Source organism: Melanotaenia boesemani, chromosome 18 (genome assembly GCF_017639745.1).
Source record: "Melanotaenia boesemani isolate fMelBoe1 chromosome 18, fMelBoe1.pri, whole genome shotgun sequence".
NCBI lineage: Eukaryota > Metazoa > Chordata > Actinopteri > Atheriniformes > Melanotaeniidae > Melanotaenia > Melanotaenia boesemani.
Window position 1 is genome coordinate 2,193,048 of NC_055699.1, and position 19,650 is coordinate 2,212,697.

Consider the following 19,650-nt stretch of genomic DNA (forward strand, 5'->3'; position numbering starts at 1 on the left):
CAAAATATATGTAAAAGTTAGGATGCTCATGCCTTTTTTAGGTCTGTGTTCTCATCATATGCATTATCACTGTTAGTATCTTAGCATTTAGCCCCCAAAATGTACCACAGCTCAGCTTCACAGTCATTGTGTTTTCAAGATAAGGGAATATCTGGATTGTCATGGGCTTGAGGAAAAAATTAATATTATATTTAATTATCTTCTACCTTTTTGTAGACTTTTCAACCTTGAAAGTTATCTTGTGATGGAATAATATAAGAATAAAATGAAAATCTCTTTAAACCAGATAATCTGACCTCTCTCTACAAGAGCAGACGACAAATGGAAATTCAGTCAAAAGTAGATATTTGAGACAAATTTACAAATAATCAGATTGTTTTATGACATAAAATAATTGATATATGAGAAGAAGCATCTTGTACTTCGCATAAAATTTAAAGCTAGAAATGATTTTTTGCAGGAAACTAAAATACTCTTGAAATCTCATAGCTAAACTGAATCAGTGCAGTCCTCAGAATTTCTTGTCTCTACTCCTCAACTTGACTCTTCTCAGGTTTTTCCTGGCTTTTCATCTTACATGTCAAGTCTGAAACATCTGGATCCCACTCCAGCTGGATGCTTCTGTTCTTCAAGCTGTAGTTCAGCTGCCGTCTTTCCTGGGATCCGACGGTCCACCGCTGCATGGCCAGCCGAGCCAGCGCTGGCATTCGAGGCAGGGCGCGGAGCAGGGCGGGCAACCAGACCGTGCAGGGAGCAGAGGTTGCAGGCCTCAGGCTGAGGTCCAGATCCTCCAGCGAGCCCAGACCTCCTGCCTCAAACAGAGCCGACCAGCCATCATCACCCACCGGTCCGTTGTAGGACAGGTCCAGGACTTGGAGAGAGGACAGACAGCCTCGTCTGCACACTGCAGCTGTGCAGAGAAACATGATAATATCTGAGCTCTGACCACTGCTGGTACCACTGCCTGTTTCAAACAGTGTCTACACAATGTTTTATGGAGATTAAGTATTCTGATAAAAATATTACTGACTTTGCTTTTATTAATCCTGCACACAGTAACTTCTTCTGATTTTTCTTATTTCAGTAAAGGTACTGAAATGTAATCTCTTATAAATTATTTCCTTTTTTTCCAAAACAATCCATACAAACCTAAATCGCAAATTGTTGTAGCTTTAAAAAGAATTTATTTAGTAAGGAATTTTACCAACAGCTTTTTCAGCTGAGATTTAATTGGCATATATCTTGTATGTTTTATATTTGTGCTGCTTTGTACTGTTAAGGTATTTTTTAACATTTGTTTTTAAAAGTGATCTTGAAATAAATATTTTCTTACTTCTTTTGCAATAATTAAGAGCAAGAAAAAGAAAAAAATCAAGCTTGTGTTTTAGAATCTGAATCATTAAAAATTATAATATTTGCTTTCAAATCAATCTGAAACATTTTTTTATTTTAAATAAGAAAATTAAATGATGGAGTTATTGTAGAAACTTAAAGTTTAAAAGGTAATAAATTACCTTTATTGCTCATAAATAATTTTGAAATTACTTAAAACGAATTATGAAACAACAACAGCATTAAGTACTAATTATGTCGTGATACTGATGTGTATGTTCGTTACCAAGGTGATTCACATCATCAGTAGTGAGGTCACAGCTGCTGAGGCGGAGCTCCATGACGACGGATGGCTGGAGAGCCGCTAGCAGGAGCGCCAAGCGACCGCCGACCACTTTACACCAGGAAACATCCACACTGCGCAGGTACGGCACTGCCAGAGCTGACACACACGCACACACACACACACACACACATACAGAGAGAGAAATATTATCTGCACCTTCATTTTCATGGGAACGCTCGTCATATTTAGAAATACATTTCTTTTTGTCACATGTTCCAGCTTTTATCTGGAGCCTCCTCCTCCTCGTCCTCCTCCTCCTCCTCTCAAACAATCAAACAAATTACAGATTTAAGTTTAATTTGATTTTTGTAAGTTAATTTCTGGAAAACTAGTGTGGATTTTTACTTGTTTGTCCATATGAAGTCACTGTGTTTCTATTTCTTTATTTTTTAATGTGTCATAATCAGAAATATGGTTCTGGAATAAGTTTAAAATGGATTACGTTCAAGCTTTTACAAATAATACTAGAAGATCAGCAGGAGAAGCAGCAGCGTTGGACTAAATTTTTACTTTTACTTGTAACCACTGGTTAACAACAGTAACAAGTAAGTTAACAAGTAATCTTTATTTACTTCATAAAAGACATGTCTCAGTTTATATTTCCGCCTTACGTTGGGAAAGCTCTGTTTTAGCTCCTGTCTCTTTTAGACCTCCTCCAGGTCTGCTCTGATTTTTCAGCTCATTAAGCAAATACAGATCATTTTCTCTTCTTGAGGTGAACCTACCCACTTAGCATGCACTATGCAAATGAGCTACAAGGTGATGTCATTTAGTAATAGAAGCAAGGGCTGTGGGAGGAGTCTGGAGCAAAGCGCTGCGGGCTGTGGGAGGAGTCTGGAGCAAAGCGCTGCGGGCTGTGGGAGGAGTCTGCAGCAAAGCGCTGCGGGCTGTGGGAGGAGTCTGCAGCAAAGCGCTGCGGGCTGTGGGAGGAGTCTTCAGCAAAGCGCTGCGGGCTGTGGGAGGAGTCTGGAGCAAAGCGCTGCAGGCTGTGGGAGGAGTCTGCAGCAAAGCGCTGCGGGCTGTGGGAGGAGTCTTCAGCAAAGCGCTGCGGGCTGTGGGAGGAGTCTGGAGCAAAGCGCTTTGGCCTGTTATGAGAGGAGTCTGGAGCAAAGCGCTGCGGGCTGTGGGAGGAGTCTTCAGCAAAGCGCTGCGGGCTGTGGGAGGAGTCTTCAGCAAAGCACTGCAGGCTGTGGGAGGAGTCTGCAGCAAAACGCTGTGGGAGGAGTCTGCAGCAAAGCGCTGCGGACTGTGGGAGGAGTCTGCAGCAAAACGCTGCGGGCTGTGGGAGGAGTCTGGAGCAAAGCGCTGCGGGCTGTGGGAGGAGTCTGGAGCAGACCGTGTGGGCTGTGGGAGGAGTCTGCAGCAGAGCGCTGCGGGCTGTGGGAGGAGTCTGCAGCAAAGCGCTGCGGGCTGTGGGAGGAGTCTGCAGCAGAGCGCTGCGGGCTGTGGGAGGAGTCTGCAGCAGAACGCTGCTGGCTGTGGGAGGAGGCTGTGGGAGGAGTCTGCAGCAGAGAGCTGCGGGCTGTGGGAGGAGTCTGCAGCAAAACGCTGCGGGCTGTGGGAGGAGTCTGCAGCAGAGCGCTGCGGGCTGTGGGAGGAGTCTGCAGCAAAGCGCTGCGGGCTGTGGGAGGAGTCTGCAGCAGAGCGCTGCAATGCCAGTTGGGATCGATTTCCAACTGAAAACAACACAAGAGTAAACTGCGATGGAGTAAATAATCGGATCATTTCAATTTTAAGATATTTCAAAACACAGATCGTAATTGAGATTAGGCAGCCCTACCTTCCAGTCTTTAGTATTTACATTAAACGTTATAGAACTTACTAAAACAAAGTCAACATGCACGATGGCCTTTTAAAGGTCCCATATTATACACTTTATTCCCAATCTGAGACCATTCATTAATATCTAAATGAAATATTTCCGCCATGGTATGGACAAATCGACCCTCAGTTTGAGTGCAGCGGCTTCTCTTCACCTCCCTCTTTTTAGCAGCTTCAGAAATGTGCCGTTTATGGTGGGCGGAACCCTGGTGGAGCAGCTCAGCTGTTGGCTCCGCCCATCGCATCGCCCGTCATGAGGTGATTGACAGGTTAGGCCTTAGCGGTTACTAGACGCTGATTACAGCGTAGTGAAGGATAAACAAACGCCGGAACACCGGAACCCATTCCTGAAGAAGTTCGAGCAAGAAGACTAACAGTACTGCTCTTACCTCTCCAGCTGTGTCACGGACAGTTGGTATTGAACCTGGCTTCAGCTTCAAACGGTTGGCGAAGCCTGCTTTCCATGCACCCATGTTGTGGAAACAGTCCTCTTTGAAATGCTGGCCACAGACATGCAAAACCTTTGGAAGTTTTCCGGGTACATTTCCTCCAAAAATAAAATTAATCCACTCAGTCCTCGTGGGTTCAGTGGATGGAAGTAAAAAAAACGTTTTCGTGTTCATTTATGCAGCCACAAACAGAACAGTGCTTCTGTCGCTTAGCCATGTCCGCTAACGAGGGTTGCCGAAGAGGGAAAAACACTGGGCGCTAGGTGATTTTTAGAGGGCGGGCTTTGAGAGCCGGTAAGCGGGTCCATCGCTCTGTGGGGAGTGGTTATTGTCCCTTATGACGTCTTAACGTACACGCTTTCAAACTCGCTCAATTCAGCGCTTACTTCCCTAGAGGTGGAGCAGGGGGGAGAGAGAGCGCCTGAAAGAGTTTCACACTTACGGGTCTCCTACACATGCGGGGGGACCAGTATGACTGTTCCAAAACCATTAAAAAGTGAATTTTGCATAATATGGGACCTTTAAAACTAAATGCTTACACACAATTTCTTTTTAAAATGATCTTTATCACCATAGTGTGTGTGTGTGTGTGTGTTTTACCCAGAGCAGTGAAGGACTCCTCACTGAGGCTGCAGCTGTTGAGTGGCATCCGCCTCATTTGTGTCAGTGGGAGGGCAGAGACCAGAGGATGGACTACGCCTCCCACCTCCTTATTAGACGAAACATTGACTTCCGTCAACGCCGTCAGAGACGGGAGCACCTGAACTGGAGACTAAACGTCACATGACTGCTACGAAAACCTGCTATTTCAATTCAGCCTGAGATACACAGACTCACTCAGTGCCTCTAGGTCAGCCTGCGTGAGACAACAGAGGTGAAGGTCGAGGATCTCCAGGTGTGTGATGTGAGCCAGGTGAAAGGTGAGACAGTTTAGTCCTCCAGCCAGACGTTTGTTACATGACAGGTCCAACTCTCGTATGGAGGGGAGGCAGCGGAGTGAGCCACCTGCAGGACAGCACAGAGGAGAGAACACATGCATCTCAAAGTTCCTGATGTTCTCAGACTTCTTCGTCATACGTCATCTCTCTGCTCATGCATCCTCAACAAGTTCTTCATCATACGCAGGATGAAACACATGAATAAAATATGCAATTTGCAAGCAAAGAAACTAAATAAAACTGACGATATTTCACAAAAGATCACACAATAAATCGAACTACAAAGAGTAAATTCTTTTAAGTATGTAGAACAGTTTATCTGCCACATTCATAAGCTTCCACGCCCAGACGAGAAATACAGCATGGCCTCTTTCAATGACACATCAAGACAAATTTGTAAAAAAAATCTTCTTGTCTTTACCAGATTAGATTAAACTGGGTTAAAAAAAAAAAGAAAAGAAAGAAAGAAAACTAACCCTAACTCTCTTAATGACAAAAAAAATCTTCCTCTGTAAACCTCCTACCGAGAGCATTGAGGCCCTCTGCTGTCAGACCACAGGCCTGCAACCGAAGCACGGTGAGGGAGGTGGCGTGAGAGAGGGAGGCGGCCAGCTCTCTGAAACCACCAGTTTCCACTTCCTGTGTGAGCTGAGGGTTATGGGAGATGTCCAGCACACCGAGTCTGGGGAGAACAGCCACCATCCCCCCTGAGATGAAGACATCACAGAAACAGACAGAAGTCAATCAGCGATGTAATAAAACTGTCATTATACATCAAGTAGGAACCTGTTAAGTCAGTACCTAGTGCAGTAGCATCTGTTGGAGTTAGCTGACAAGCTACCAGGTAAAGCTCTCTTAGCGATGGGTGAAGTTTCCCCAGCAAGCCCTGCAAAGAACCGTCCCCAACACCATGGTTCCAAGATAAATCAAGTGTCTCCAAAAGAGGGACACAGCTGAGAGCCTCACCTAGACAATAAACAGAACAGATGATGTGACCACACAGAGTCCTGGTTTCGTCTTTAAACCTACAACCTGTCATAGTTAGAACATGAACTCCTGCAGCTTTTGTGTGAACATAGGTTTGTTGTGCTTTTAACTGTGTCCTCCTAAAAAAACAACAACAACCCAACAACAGTAGACAGATGAAAAGCTGTGCTGAGGACTCACCCAAAGCTGCAACATCATCAGCATTCAGCCTACAGCTGCAGAGCTTCAGCATCCTGATCCCGTCCACCTGCGGGAGGTGAGAGGTGAGTGCTGTCAGACTTCCACCAATCAGCTCGTTCCAGGAGACGTTCATCTCCTCCAGCTGGGGGAGGAACTGGAGCAACGATGCTTAAGAGGCAAGACAAGAAAATCAGAGTTGAACTGAACTGACATTTATTTATTTAAGCCTGCATTAGTGGTCAACATCATGTCTCCTTCCTTTATCTTATCTGCAGGTTTGATATTTAAATGGTCACTAGTTATCAGATTCTGAATTATTTCAAGGTAAAAATCCTCTGTGATATGATCCAACAACACCTGAATTACATGTATGTGTTTGTACCGAGCTCCAGCAGGTCTGTAGCCGTCAGATCACAATGAGCCAGATTGAGGCTCTTGCTGTCGGCTTTTTTCCCCAGCTTCTGCAGGAAAACACACAACCGTCCCCAGCCAACGTGGCGCTCGCTTTCTGCTGCTGCTCCAACACCTGAAACGCACATATCACACTTGATGTTTACCATGTGGAGGCCAGGGGTCACCTTCTCTGAGATCATTTCCACAGCATCAGCAGTACAAAACACCTCTACTGGTCTGAGATTACATTACAGCAATATTACTCCTCCTAAAGTCACGTCCTTGATCTTCGTGTTTTTTTTTTGACCGAATGGACCACAACACTGATAAAATGTCTGGAAGACAGCTGTTATATGGATAACTGGTTCAACCTTAAAACACTGGCTGGCATGTCACGTCCTCCAAATACATGCAAATAAGAGTGAAATAATCATATTATATCTCACTTCATCCACAGTCTCAACAAAAATCTTGTCAACCCATAAAAACTGTGCAGGTTGCAGTAAAAGTCAAAGAAAAAACATTGTGATGCCAGTTTGTTTCATTTATTGTTGCAGATGTTCGTCTTTTTATGATGACATGATGATCAACGTCAGCTCAGATTTTAATTGTTGTATTTAAAGTTTTAGTATTTATGACCTGTTTTTACTCTGTTGCATCATGATTTTCATGTTTTAGTCATTAAACATTATTAATTTTTTTCAAACTTTGTTTTTTACTGGAAATCACTTTAGATAACCTTCTGTTTAAAATGTGCCATGAGAATAAAGGCAACCAGGCTCGAATCCCAGCAGTAATTTTCCCTTTGAGTCGAGTTGTTGGTGTTTAGTTTGATGGTATTTCTGATGTTGTTTCTGTTACTTTAGGTGCTCGTTTCAGTTCCCAGTTCCAGTCAATTGTTTATTAGAGCTTTTCTACATGGTCACGATGTGCCTTAATTTTGCAAACAGCAGTCATTTGGCTTTTAAATATTTTTTCTGTTTTGTGTTTTCTTTTTTAGTGGTAATCTTGTGTCTTTCTAATTTTTTTTTTTATCTTTTTTTTTTTAGAAAACAAAAATAACAATAATAAAATGTGGGAGATGTAAGACAAGGGACAGACAAGTGATCAAGCCTGAAATCAGGCAAGAACATGAGGGAATATGACAAGAACCATTAGAGCAAACGTGATTTATTTATTTATTTGTAAAAGAAAACAGAGATGTAGCTTTAACTCTCCCAAAGGTTGATCTATAGGGAACCCTAAGAACCTCTTCAGATGCCAAATCCCAGCACGGAAAATGAAGGCAGGGAACAAACTCAATATAAAAAAGTTTCTGCATTAACGTAATATTAAAATTACAAACACAAATAGTAACAGGAGTGAGAACGGTGACGCTACATCTCATGGGTAATAAAAGGTAAATGACAGTAAGGATGGTTTTTAATCTCTTTTAATCTGATTTCTTTACATTTTGTTCTGTGTCGTGTTATTTTGAATCTCTAGTAATTTTGCATGTCATATCAGGTATCTTGGAACTGTTTGCAGTTATTTTGTTTTTTATGTTTAGTCCACTATTGTAGTCATTTTTCTTCTCTTTGGTTGTTATGTGTCTGATTTCATGTCTAATATCTAATATCTGTCTGCGTGTGTTTTTGCAGATGGTTGACACATCATGCCTCGGCTTTTACTGAAAGATCCCGACTTCCTTGAGCCATGCAATCCTTCCAACAACACTGAAGAAAACAAAAAAATCTTTTAAAAAATTGTCAGTTTTTATAAGTCAGATTGATATGACTAATGCCAAGTTAACACTTTATCTTTAAGAAGCTTAGGAAGTCACCTCCCATCAGAGAAAAACCCTGCAAAGTTGACTGTGTTGTGTAAGAGAATAAAAAAATGAAGTGAGTTCACCATCTTGCCTCCTCACCTTGGCTCTGTCCTCTGTCCCCTCTGCCCTCGGACTCTCCATCCTCTGGGATCCCTGTCCGGTCTGAGGTCCAGGACAGGAAGCGTCCCAGCGGCTTTCTGTCTGAGAACGAGCGTTTCCTGCGGATCTGACTCATGATGACATCCAGAGGGGAACGTCTCTGGCTGCCATCCCGCCCCCGCTGACCCTCTGACCAGACATATGACAATTATAAAATACAGAAAGGATGATCTGAATTTGGTTCTAATTACTGTCTGTTAGCATATACATTAGTAATTACTTCAGCATTTCAAAATACTATATCAAATAAACTACAACTTATTGCACTTTTTACTGTTAAATTTGGCCTCAATGAAAACACTCCATTCTGACTAGACCGTGTTTAAGATGGCTTACATATTTTTACAAGAGGAGTAAGATATTCAGATTTTAATCAGAGTAATCAAAAACAGTCTGATAATCTTTAAGGAATTGCAGGAGCCCTGAATGTCGTGGTTTGGGTACATATGTTAGTATTAAACCATCAAAACAAACTTTACTTTTTATTTTGCTTGAACAGATTCAAAGGCAGCGGGGCAGGAAAAATGATTATAAATGTCCAGGACAAAAACAATATCTGGTTGTAGTAAAATATCAGTATGCAAACGCTGGTTTATACAGCTGACAACACAAGTCGTCTTACCTGCAGACTCCATCTCAGTTTGGAGTCGAAGTACAACAGAAAAATAAACTTGGTGTTTTTAAAATCCCGGTTGTGGAGGTGACTTGTTCTCGGTTTGTTTTAGCATTACAAAATGGAAATAAAAGCTACAGAAGACCACACCACCTGAACGCAACTCTCTGCAGTTTACTCTGGATATGAGACAGAAAGGAGCCGGTATCTAAACCGAGTTTTCTCTAAAACGCCTTTTCCCTCGGTAGTTATTCACCTGCACGTCTCGTGCTCGTCAGGTGGCTAAACCCGGAAGTTGGAGAACACAAAATAAATATGTAAACGATAGTCGAGTTGCTCTGGCACCACTTTGGTCTTTATAGCCATTAAAAGACAAACATTGATTTTGCTGCTACGTTTGTGTCCTGAGAACGATCAGAAGAACTCAACGTCTTATTTATACTTCCTGCTTTTAAAATGATGCATTCACGTACTACTTTTTAGTCTAACAGTGTGACTTTGTACATCTTTTTATAAATTCTGTAAGCCTTTCGTTTGCTTCATTTTTTTAACTGTTGTGGGCCAAAAAGGTGAGGCTGTTCTTTATTTGTTTGCGTATTGGAATATTTCATTTGGAAACTACTCGTTTAGTGTTACCGTTTAACACCATTTAAAGCCATATTTTATTCTGACAAAACCAACATGTTTCCATGGTAACGATATACTTCCGGCTTCTTGAGTAAACGCCGAAAAAAAACAAAAACAAATTCGATTGTCACGAAAAAATGTGTACAGATTGGTAAATAGTTAAAAGAACTATATATATATATACACACACACGCACATACATACACGTGTTTTTGCTTATTTACATTATCTGAAAAATCTATTTCATTTTTACTTTTGTATTTTTAATTTTTTTTTATCTTTTGTTTGGTTTATTAAAAAAAGCCCGTAAGCAAAGTAGTTTTATTTCTCATTGTGTCGTTATTTTATCAAAATTATACAAATGAATTAAAAAAGCAAACCAGGACAGATTCATGTTTCAGGTGAAATTAACAATTTACTATCAGTTAAATAATTGACTTAAATTTGACTAATTTAAATTATAATTAACTCAGTATTTTGCTTCAGAGACAGGACTGCTTACGATCAAAGTTTTAAAACTACTTTGACTTGAAGTCTTCGGTCTCCAGATGGCAGCAAATTGAGCTTTAACAATAAGACAAGACAAAGAAGCTCCTTTCAAATTAATTTTATTAGGTTTGCTTTAGTACTGTATGAATTCCCGGTGTTTAAAAGGGTTGTTAATGACAGTCTAAAGCACCTCTTCTCCTTGACTTTCCTTTAAACTCGAGCAGGAGGCAGATCAAGAAAATTCAACCTGTGTTTTTGCAAATAAAAAGAAGAGGGAAAAGAAGTCTTTAAACTAGTGAAATGTCCTCGTCTCTCTTCCTGCCTCCCACCTATGTGGGAAAAAAAAAAACAAAACAACAACAAAAAAAAAAACCCTTGAGGAGCTGGATGGTTGTGTCGTCTGCCTGATGTTCTGGTTTGGTCTCAGTCGTCGTCCACTGTGGGTGTGATGGTCACGCCTCTCCTGATCTGTCCCCAACCGATCAGACTAAGAAGAAGAAGATTAAAGTGTTTACACATCCTGATGGGATGCTGCTGAACTGTGATACAACACTAGCATCATTCAAAGTAAATGAGAAAAATCTTATTCTACTCATTTCTTCTGTTTAAAACTCAACCCTGTGCACTTCAAACCCGCCTCCACCTTCGCTGCAACCAAATAACCGTCTGCAACCATCGAGGAGACAAGCCTTCAAAATACTGTGGAAAATCTGCGCCGATTGTAGTGTTTTATGATGGAGGTCAAAATGAAATGTCAGCAGACATTTCCACAACACTACAAACATTTACCGCTTAATTACTGGTGGTGAGGGGGCATCTGTGCTGATTACCATGGAACCATGTCTGTCTACACAGCTGGAGTTCTACTTTACAAGGTCAGATCTGGCTTTAGGAAACCTCACTGAGCAGCAGCAACTGAACCAAAAACAAACCACATGAAAAAAAAATGGACCTGCTGCTGCTGTGTCAGACTGGAAAATCTGGACATCTGGTTAATAACCTGGAAACCGCCTCTGGCTTTGTTCTTACCGCCAATGTTTCTCCACACGTCGACTCAGAGCGATCTTCTCTCCGACCTCTGTACACACAGGGTTGGTGAGGACGATCTTAGCCAAATCAGCCTTGACGGCGCTCACACGGCCGCCTGTTGACAGCGAGCCGATGTTCACCATCAGCACCTCATTCTTAGACAGCTTCTGGACCTGAAGAACAGAAAAAACAAACGTTTACATTTCACGTTTACAGTTCATCATGACTACACCCGCCATTACTCTCGAGGGAATTTGGGCTACGACTGACTCAGGGCTCACCTTGGCAGCCTTCTTGTCTCCCTCTGTGCGTACTCCTAGCAGCCTTCGAAGCAGGAAATAAGAAATCTCAAGCTCTGTGAAGATCTCTGGCAGCGCTCCGACAGCACCCAGCACCTGTCCGACCATACGATCTGCTCGGCACAGTGTTGGGTCGATTTTAGTGCCCACACCTGCAAGACAAAATTATTTACAGGGTTTTATTTTAATTTATATTTAAGATTGTACCTTTAAGTTTGAAGCCTTTTACTACTAGCCGAGTTCTTAACATCTATTTGAACTCTTAGATCTGTAGGGAGATTTCTGATAGTTAAATCTGAATGATTGCAATCACTGGTCACTGAAGCAACAGCTAAAATTCTCACCAGTGAAAGGGAACATGGTCAGAGCAGCTGATTCGGCAGGTAAGAGATCGAAACTTCTGAACACAAAGTTTCCTTTACACTAAAAACGAGGAAAAAGAGCAAAAAAAGAACAGAGCATCTCTCACCAATGAGGCCTCCAGGTGCAGCGTACTGCAGATCGTTGTGCTCCGCAAACAGAGAAACGATCTTGGAGAAGATGGGCTTGCACATCAGCTTTCCTTCATGGTCTTTGGAGACGATGCCCGGCCGCACCTCAAGCTCCTGACCCACCTGGAGGTCACAAAGAAGAGGAGGACCACATGTGACATGTTGATCATAGTGAGACTTTAAGCTTTTTTGGCTTTTGTGTGTTGGGGGGGGGGGGGTTGATAAAGGACCCCACGCTGTATGTGAGGCGGCTGCACTTCCAGCTGCCCCATAGTGAGCAGATTTTAGCAAAATGAGCAGCCCTCACCTTGAGCACACCCTTCAAGATACTTCCTCCAGCCACTCCTCCTTTCAGGTCATCAACCTCACAGCCAGGCTTGTTCACATCGAAAGACCTGATAACTGAAACACAGAGAACACATGATGTTCCAAAAAAGACAACCTTTATCGAATCTGAAAAACAACTAAAACAAAACGGGAATGTGTGCTTGTTCTTACCGATAAGTCTGGGCTCAGAGGTGAAGTCTCTCAGGGGTACTGGGATCTTTTTGACGATGTACTCACAAACCACCTCAATGTTGTACTTCAGCTGAGCTGAAATGGGAATGATGGGGGCGCCCTCGGCCACAGTGCCTGCAGAAGAAACATTACAGTCAAGAAGCAAATAAAACAGTGTTACACACAGACATACAGGTGAGATGTTCTCAGATGGAAATAACCAGTTTCTTCTTGTTCTGGCTGATGAGCCAGCCTTTCTCGAGGTCAAGTTCATGGCGACTCACCCTGCACGAAGGCAAGGATCTGCTCGTGCTGCTCTTTGGCCTGGCTCTCTTTCACCAGGTCGATCTTGTTCTGGAGGATGAGGATGTGTTTCAGCTTCATGATCTCTATGGCAGCCAGATGCTCCGACGTCTGAGGCTGAGGACACGACTCATTCCCCGCTGAAAACGAGAACCATTTATAAAGCGAGATTAAAGACAGCTTCTGGCTCTTTGTTCAGCAGGGCTGTGACACGGTGTTTGGTTTCACACCTCAGATACGGCAACAGCAGTGTTGTTGGGTTAACCTGCATACTTGAGTTTATTTATGCAATACAGTGTAGTATCAGAGACAAATAGGCAAATAGGCTCTTTAACACTGATAACTTTATATCTTTTTGATCTTTACAAACTGACTCCACATTACAGTTATCATCCGACTACTAACACAGTTCACTGACTCAGGAGTATAAATAAGACTGAAGAGCAAGAACTTTTATTTGTTGTCATTTACTTCATTTTGAGCATCAACACTTCAGTTCTCAAAAATCCTCCAACTTGGCACAACCAAAGAATACCAGTGGACACACTGGTGAGATAAGCAGCAGGTGGAAATGAAATGGAATCATTTATTGGGATAGATAACAGTGAAATCTCAATTTCTCACACAAGCACGAATCAGTCAACTGAGAGAATTACCAATAAGCAGGAGAGCTGCGTCCATGACTGCCGCTCCGTTCAACATCGTTGCCATCAAAATGTCGTGACCAGGACAGTCCACAAAAGACACGTGTCTGGCAGAAAGGAAAAGAAATGATTTATTAGAGAAAACAAATTAATTAAAAACGTATTGATAACTAACATCTGACACACAGTTCAAAACAAGAACATATTCAGCTCACTACGGCAAAAAATGACAAAGAAAATATTAAAGAAACAAAGAATGTCAAACAGTTTCAGTCACTGAAACTCTAAACTAATCAGTGTTTTGAAGACGGCGCCCCTTTTCCTTCCCAGTCCTACCTGACCAGTTTGAAATAGCCCTTGGTGCCAGGGATGTCTGTGGGAAACTCATCAGGAGTGCTGCTGCCACATGACCGGTAGCACTCCGGCCTGGGACAGCTGGGGTCATCCAGCTTGTAGACCTACAACACATGAGGTGAGGGTCAGCTCCTCGCTGTGCAGGGAAACTACGCTCAGAACCGGGTGATGGAGAAATGATGGAACTCAGTAAAACTTGTATTTTTATATAAAAACTGTCACAGTTTGTACTAAACAGAGGACACTGCAAACTTGAAATGTGTAACTAGGTTCAATTTGAGGCTGTTGAGGTTGTGAAATAAATGTTTGATGAACTGTTGCACAATGAAGAAAAAACTTTAATAATATCAGAACGACATGATGAGACTGAAGCTTTATTCAAAGATTACTGATGTTTATTTTACACACATTCTGCTCGGGCAGGAACTCGTGGTACATCTGATGGTAACAAAGATGACGACTGATTTGTTTGCATCTGTAATGTCCATCAAAAAAGCACTGACAGATTTAAAAGAGCTGATTCCTGAAAACACCAGGGCCGGGTTTCACCACTAACTTCCTGAATCGACTCCGGCTGTTGTGAATCGAGTCGATTCAGGAAATTAGTGGTGTAACCCGGCCCTGGTGTTTTCAGGAATCAGCTCTTTTAAATCTGTCAGTGCGTTTAAGATGCACATTACAGACGCAATCGACTCGATTCACAACAGCCCGAGTCGATTCAGTCAGATCTGATATTGATTCATTCAAATATTTATGTAACACCAGTTTCTCTTGAATATTAAAGACATTCTCATAACTATTAATTCAAAACACTGAGCTTGTTTACATGGGCATCAAAATCAGATACCTGGGAGTAATCAGATTACTCTAAGTATCTGATATAACGCATGTACATGCACATCTGGCATACGATATATGTAAGATTGATGTCCATATTTACCAGTCCAGTATCAGATTTTTGCCAGAGTACGTACATGCGTGGTGACGTCACTTCCTGTTATTTTCAAAACATTCCATGTGTGTTAAACATGGTGGAGCCTGCGGTCGTAGCGTTAGCTGCTAATATGAGCTTTAACAAGCTGCTAAATTTACAGCTGGTTGTAATCCAATGGTGGATGGAAAAAAAACAAAAAAACACGGCATTTCTCCGTAAGAGAAGCTGATTTTCACAAGTGACACAGCAACATTACAAAATGTGAATACATGATAAGATCTCGCCGAGCATTAAGTCTCGTGAGAGTAGGGTCACTGTAGTCGCTTGATAGGGAAACATTACTGAAAAACACCCTTAACCCACTCGTTGGAGGCAGCTGATCTAAAGCTGAACGGACAGAACAGGTTTTATTTTTCTTTTTTAAAGCTCAACTCAACTTTATTTATAAAGCCCGTTAAAACAACCACAGTTGAAACAAAGTGCTGTACATGAAACCGCTGTACCAGACACAGATGAAGATACAGTTGAGTACTGCTCTCTCCAAGTGTGTATCCTATGTTTATCTACAGTCACGTTACAGCTGCTGCTTATTGATATCAAACTACCCTCGATAGAGCAAAGTTGACTCTCATAAAGAAGAAACAAAAAATGAAAAGAGCTGAAGTTTACTGAACCTTTAGATGCTGTTTTTCTTAATTTCTAATTCTAAAATGTCACATTAAGCTTTGATCTGGATCTATATGTGATGCTCCAACATGTTTTTATATAAATTCCAATCAACTAGATTTCACCTCAAAGGTGGCGTAAATTATCTTAAAAACTAATTTATTTTGGGGATATAATCAGGTCAAAGTTACTGAGTTGGTGCTAAAATCACATGATAATCTCTAGTTTGAGATTGTGTCTACTATTAAATACCTGGGGTTGTTTTTTAGACCTAACAGTGACAATCGGGTCAAGAAGCTAAAAGTAAGACTGGACTTTAATTTCAGACACAATCATCATGTAGCAACTTTTTTTGCCAATGTTTGACTATGAAGATGAAGATGAAGACTACTGCAACTGCATTGCAAGCGCTGAATACTGTGTCCCATGCTGCTTTGAGATTTACTGGAGATAAATCACAAACATCGCTGTACGTTGGCTGGCTGTCCCTGTATGCTCGCAGGCTTCTTGGTACATCGCTACTGGTACATTAGTATCGGACTACGCCCTCCATACCTCTGATTTTATCTTGCATTTAAATACAACTCAACGCACAATCTGCGATCCCAGGTCGGTCTGTCTGCCTCAGTGCCCAGAACCTGCACTAAATTTGGGATGAGGGCATTCATGTCCTCTGCTCTCTTTACTTGAAAATGAATTCAAGAGAACAATCAAGCTTCAGTCCCTCGTTAGTCTCCCTCAGTTTAAAACTCTCACACATTAATGGGAGATTGTGCAGGTGCTTTGATGCATCACATGCTGTCTTTTGTTTTGTGTTTTAATATGGTTAGGTATTGTTTAATGTACTGTACTGTGTAACCCCCTCTCGTTTGTGTTACTGCTGCCATGTTGGCCAGCCCATGCTCGTAAAAGAGATAAATGGATCTCAAGCATCTGCCTGGTCTAATAAAGGTTAAACAAAAAATAGTTTATAAAGCGGTGAGCACTGCTGGCATTTACCTTGACATAAAATGTCTGCTTATTTAACTAATATAACTTAGTATTTGATCATAATCAAGCATTTATTTATTGTCTTGGATCTCAGTTTGTGTTTGAACTTTTTGTTGTGAATGGTCTAAGATCTGTGTAAACACCATCTAAAATATTCAAAATACAATATCATAAAAATAAGGAATATCTTTCATTAATATTTAACAAATAAATGTTCTGCCATCATTATTTATGCATACACTGATCATATAAAATCAATGAAAAAGACCAAAGAAAGACAGAAGCAGCTTAACTCACCTTAGCGTTAGCATATCCTAGCTTGATGGTGATATTCCTCTCCAGCTCATTCTTAAACCGGACAGTGTGAACTCCAGAAATGGCCTTAACTACTGTGGACTTTCCATGGGCCACATGGCCGATGGTGCCTGAAAAGAAAGAGGACGACTCAAGTCAAAAAGACCTTTAGTCAGCGTGAACAGAAACACCAAACTTGATTGAGCGTTGCCTGTGTTTCATACCGATATTGATGGTAGCCTGTCTGCTGATGATCTCAGGAGAAAGAGGCGTCAAGGTTGACACATCCTGCAGAGAACAAACTCACATCAGACTAAACGTACAGCAGCAGACATGATGGGGATTCACAGCAAGCAAGCCCCCTCCCTATGCTTAATCCTGGCGGTGAATAGGGACAAAGAAGGGCAGCGTGTGAACGCAGGCAAACTCTTCCCCAATAACTTTCGACCAGGAGTGAAAAGACTATTTCAGCTTCTGTATTTCCAACAAATTATGAGATTACTCCCTCTGTAACACACTGGTCAAACTGCAACTGGAAGTGTACTCCCACTCCACTCACTAAAAATCAGTTAATATTACATATATTTATGGGCTGTGGGAGCTTTTGTGTCTTCTCTAAAACAGTTTTATTGGTCTCACCACTTAGTTTTCATGATTCCTCTATGTGCCTCCATGGCACAAGACAAGCTGAATGAAGCGTTTTAGTTCAGTTCACTCCTCTCAAACTCTACAATTATTACTTGTTTCTGTGTTTATGGGTGTTATACTGTATTTGTGTCTAGACTTTGAAACAATATGAAACTGTAGTGGTTCAGAAATGACTCCAATTCAGTACTTTTTCATGATAAATCTGCCTTGTTTTCCAACTTCAGTTAATACACTCAAGTTTGCTTCACCACTTCATACTGAGCTTGTATTTACCATTCTAATATTTTGACATATTTCTGTGACCCTAGTAGTGTCTAGACTACTGTAGGATGTCAACGTTGTTTAGGCTGTGAACGTAATTTTAGCAACAAGAAACGTGTCGACAGTGTTAAATATTTGATCTTTTGTATTATCATGCAAACTTTAAGAACAGTAATTTGATTTAAGCGAATGCATTTGATTACAAATGCCAAAAACTCGGAGAGCGTATCTAAAATAAGTGTTGAATCTCAATTTTCTCTGGTTGTATTGTATATTTATTCATGATGTTAAAGCTTAAAGGCAAATTCAATATAAATGAAGCTTCCATTGTTTCACATTCTTCCATTAAAGCCAACTCTACCAAGGCTTTCTATTTCATTAACATGCAAACTATGTTCAAGTTAGTGTAGGTTATTTGAATTAATTACTATTTATATATTATTTAATGGTTTCAAATGGTTATAAAAGGATTTAAACATAACACCCAACGCACTCTTGTACTAATGATGAAAGATTTTTTTTCATCAATTATTTAAAATCTTTGTGTGATATTTTTATTTTACAAGACGGATGTCATCATAAAAAGCTACTTTATTAAAACCATATCACCACCACCAACCCAACTGATCTGTCAGAACGCTATTTTCAAGAAAGGATGCGACTGCTCACGCCCAGATACCCATAAATGTGTATTTATAAGTAAAACGTACTAAAAACTAAAACACTAACATTTCTCATTACTGTAGGAAAGGTTTAGAGTCTAATTCTTCCTGGTAAAACTGGAGCGGGTTTGTTAGCTCTCCGCCCCACCGAACCGGCCTACAGTCATGTGCCGGGTAGAGGCGAGAAGCACCCGCGACTGTTCACGTTAATATTCCATATTTTCTTATACGGTTTTAGCGAAATGAAAGGTCGATGACTGCCTATATAAAATCACATAGAAAGAACCTTAGTTAAAAGACACTTACGAGAGTACTAAGGTCTTGTTTGGCCAAGTGAGGCTGACCAAGCGTTGTGCCAGACTCGTCGCCCGCCATCTTGAATGAAAAGGGAATCAAAAAGGCGGCTCCGGCGAATGCCTGAATAACTGGCGAAACCCTTATTTTTAATCACGTAAACTCATTTTCTGATCAATTAAATTAGATTTTTGATAACAATAAATGTAATATTTGATAGCTTTTAAACTTTTAAATTACATTAAGTTTTTGTAAGTTACAAATAACAAACTTAGTTTCTTAGCTTGCGCAATTCCTCCAAGAAGAAGCGACGGGGTCCTTTGTCAACGGCTGATGCAATTTAGAACCACGGGAAAGAATAATTTTTTTAAACTGCTGCATTTTACAGGCTTTACATAACTGTTTATTACTTAATGGGTTACATTTTTCGATCAATTTTGATGTTCTGAAAAATCAAACAAATATTTTTTGTTCACGTGTGAGGTCCGTCGTTGTAGAGTGACGTCATACAAGGGATGTTTGTAGTCCTTTATGTGGTTTGTAGTTCTTTATAAAAGTTTGGGGGGAAATTTTTGGAAAAAACGTTCTTTATACTCTGGAAAAGTTAGCTAATTTGGTTTGCTGTTAACGTGTATCTAAATAATGCATTTGATAATAATATTCATCAAATACTAAGTAAACTGAAATTACATAGCTGTAGTTTTGACTGTTGTAAGGTAAGACAAGGCAGTTCATTTTGTTGGAGGAGACTAGAACATATGCGATTGCTATTCTAATTGAATAATTCATAATAATAATTAATTTAATATTTATTTCTTTCGTAAGTGACCATGGCTAATTCAGTTCTACTAATTGAGATATTGAGTCTCTGTGGTTGTTTAGAGTGTTTTTGATTTTAAATATTAGTCAGTATGTGGTAAATTTGAGCCCATATGAATGTTGGAGTGTTTTGTGGTTCTTTTTAATAAAAATAAGATTGTATAGCTCTCTTCGTAATCATTGAGTTTATTTTGTCTTTGCAATTACTTTGAGTTGTTACAATTTGTCATTCTTCTCTTTATTCAGCTTTTTATTCAGGTTTTAAATCAGTCTGTATTAAATTTGAATTTTTGTACCTCTTAAAAAAATATCACAAGTAT

General features: G+C 40.7%; 2 protein-coding genes across 2 annotated transcripts; both read right to left on the reverse strand.

Moving 5' to 3' along the window:
- Window positions 1-167: 167 nt before the first annotated feature.
- lrrc31 (leucine rich repeat containing 31) lies at window positions 168-9,454 on the reverse strand. The gene is made up of 10 exons (XM_041968323.1): window positions 9,038-9,454; window positions 8,356-8,544; window positions 6,436-6,579; window positions 6,054-6,221; window positions 5,688-5,852; window positions 5,411-5,593; window positions 4,786-4,953; window positions 4,549-4,713; window positions 1,619-1,774; window positions 168-910 (listed from the first exon to the last, which is right to left on the reverse strand). Exons 1-10 carry the CDS (start codon window positions 9,048-9,050, stop codon window positions 528-530), a joined length of 1,734 nt encoding a protein of 577 aa, XP_041824257.1. The 5' UTR covers window positions 9,051-9,454; the 3' UTR covers window positions 168-527.
- A 793-nt stretch (window positions 9,455-10,247) lies between these two features.
- Window positions 10,248-18,622, reverse strand: eif2s3 (eukaryotic translation initiation factor 2, subunit 3 gamma). The gene is made up of 12 exons (XM_041968624.1): window positions 18,524-18,622; window positions 16,871-16,934; window positions 16,650-16,777; window positions 13,745-13,866; window positions 13,421-13,515; window positions 12,746-12,904; window positions 12,462-12,596; window positions 12,271-12,365; window positions 11,942-12,086; window positions 11,455-11,624; window positions 11,174-11,346; window positions 10,248-10,631 (listed from the first exon to the last, which is right to left on the reverse strand). Exons 1-12 carry the CDS (start codon window positions 18,590-18,592, stop codon window positions 10,568-10,570), a joined length of 1,419 nt encoding a protein of 472 aa, XP_041824558.1. The 5' UTR covers window positions 18,593-18,622; the 3' UTR covers window positions 10,248-10,567.
- Between the last annotated feature and the right edge of the window lie 1,028 nt (window positions 18,623-19,650).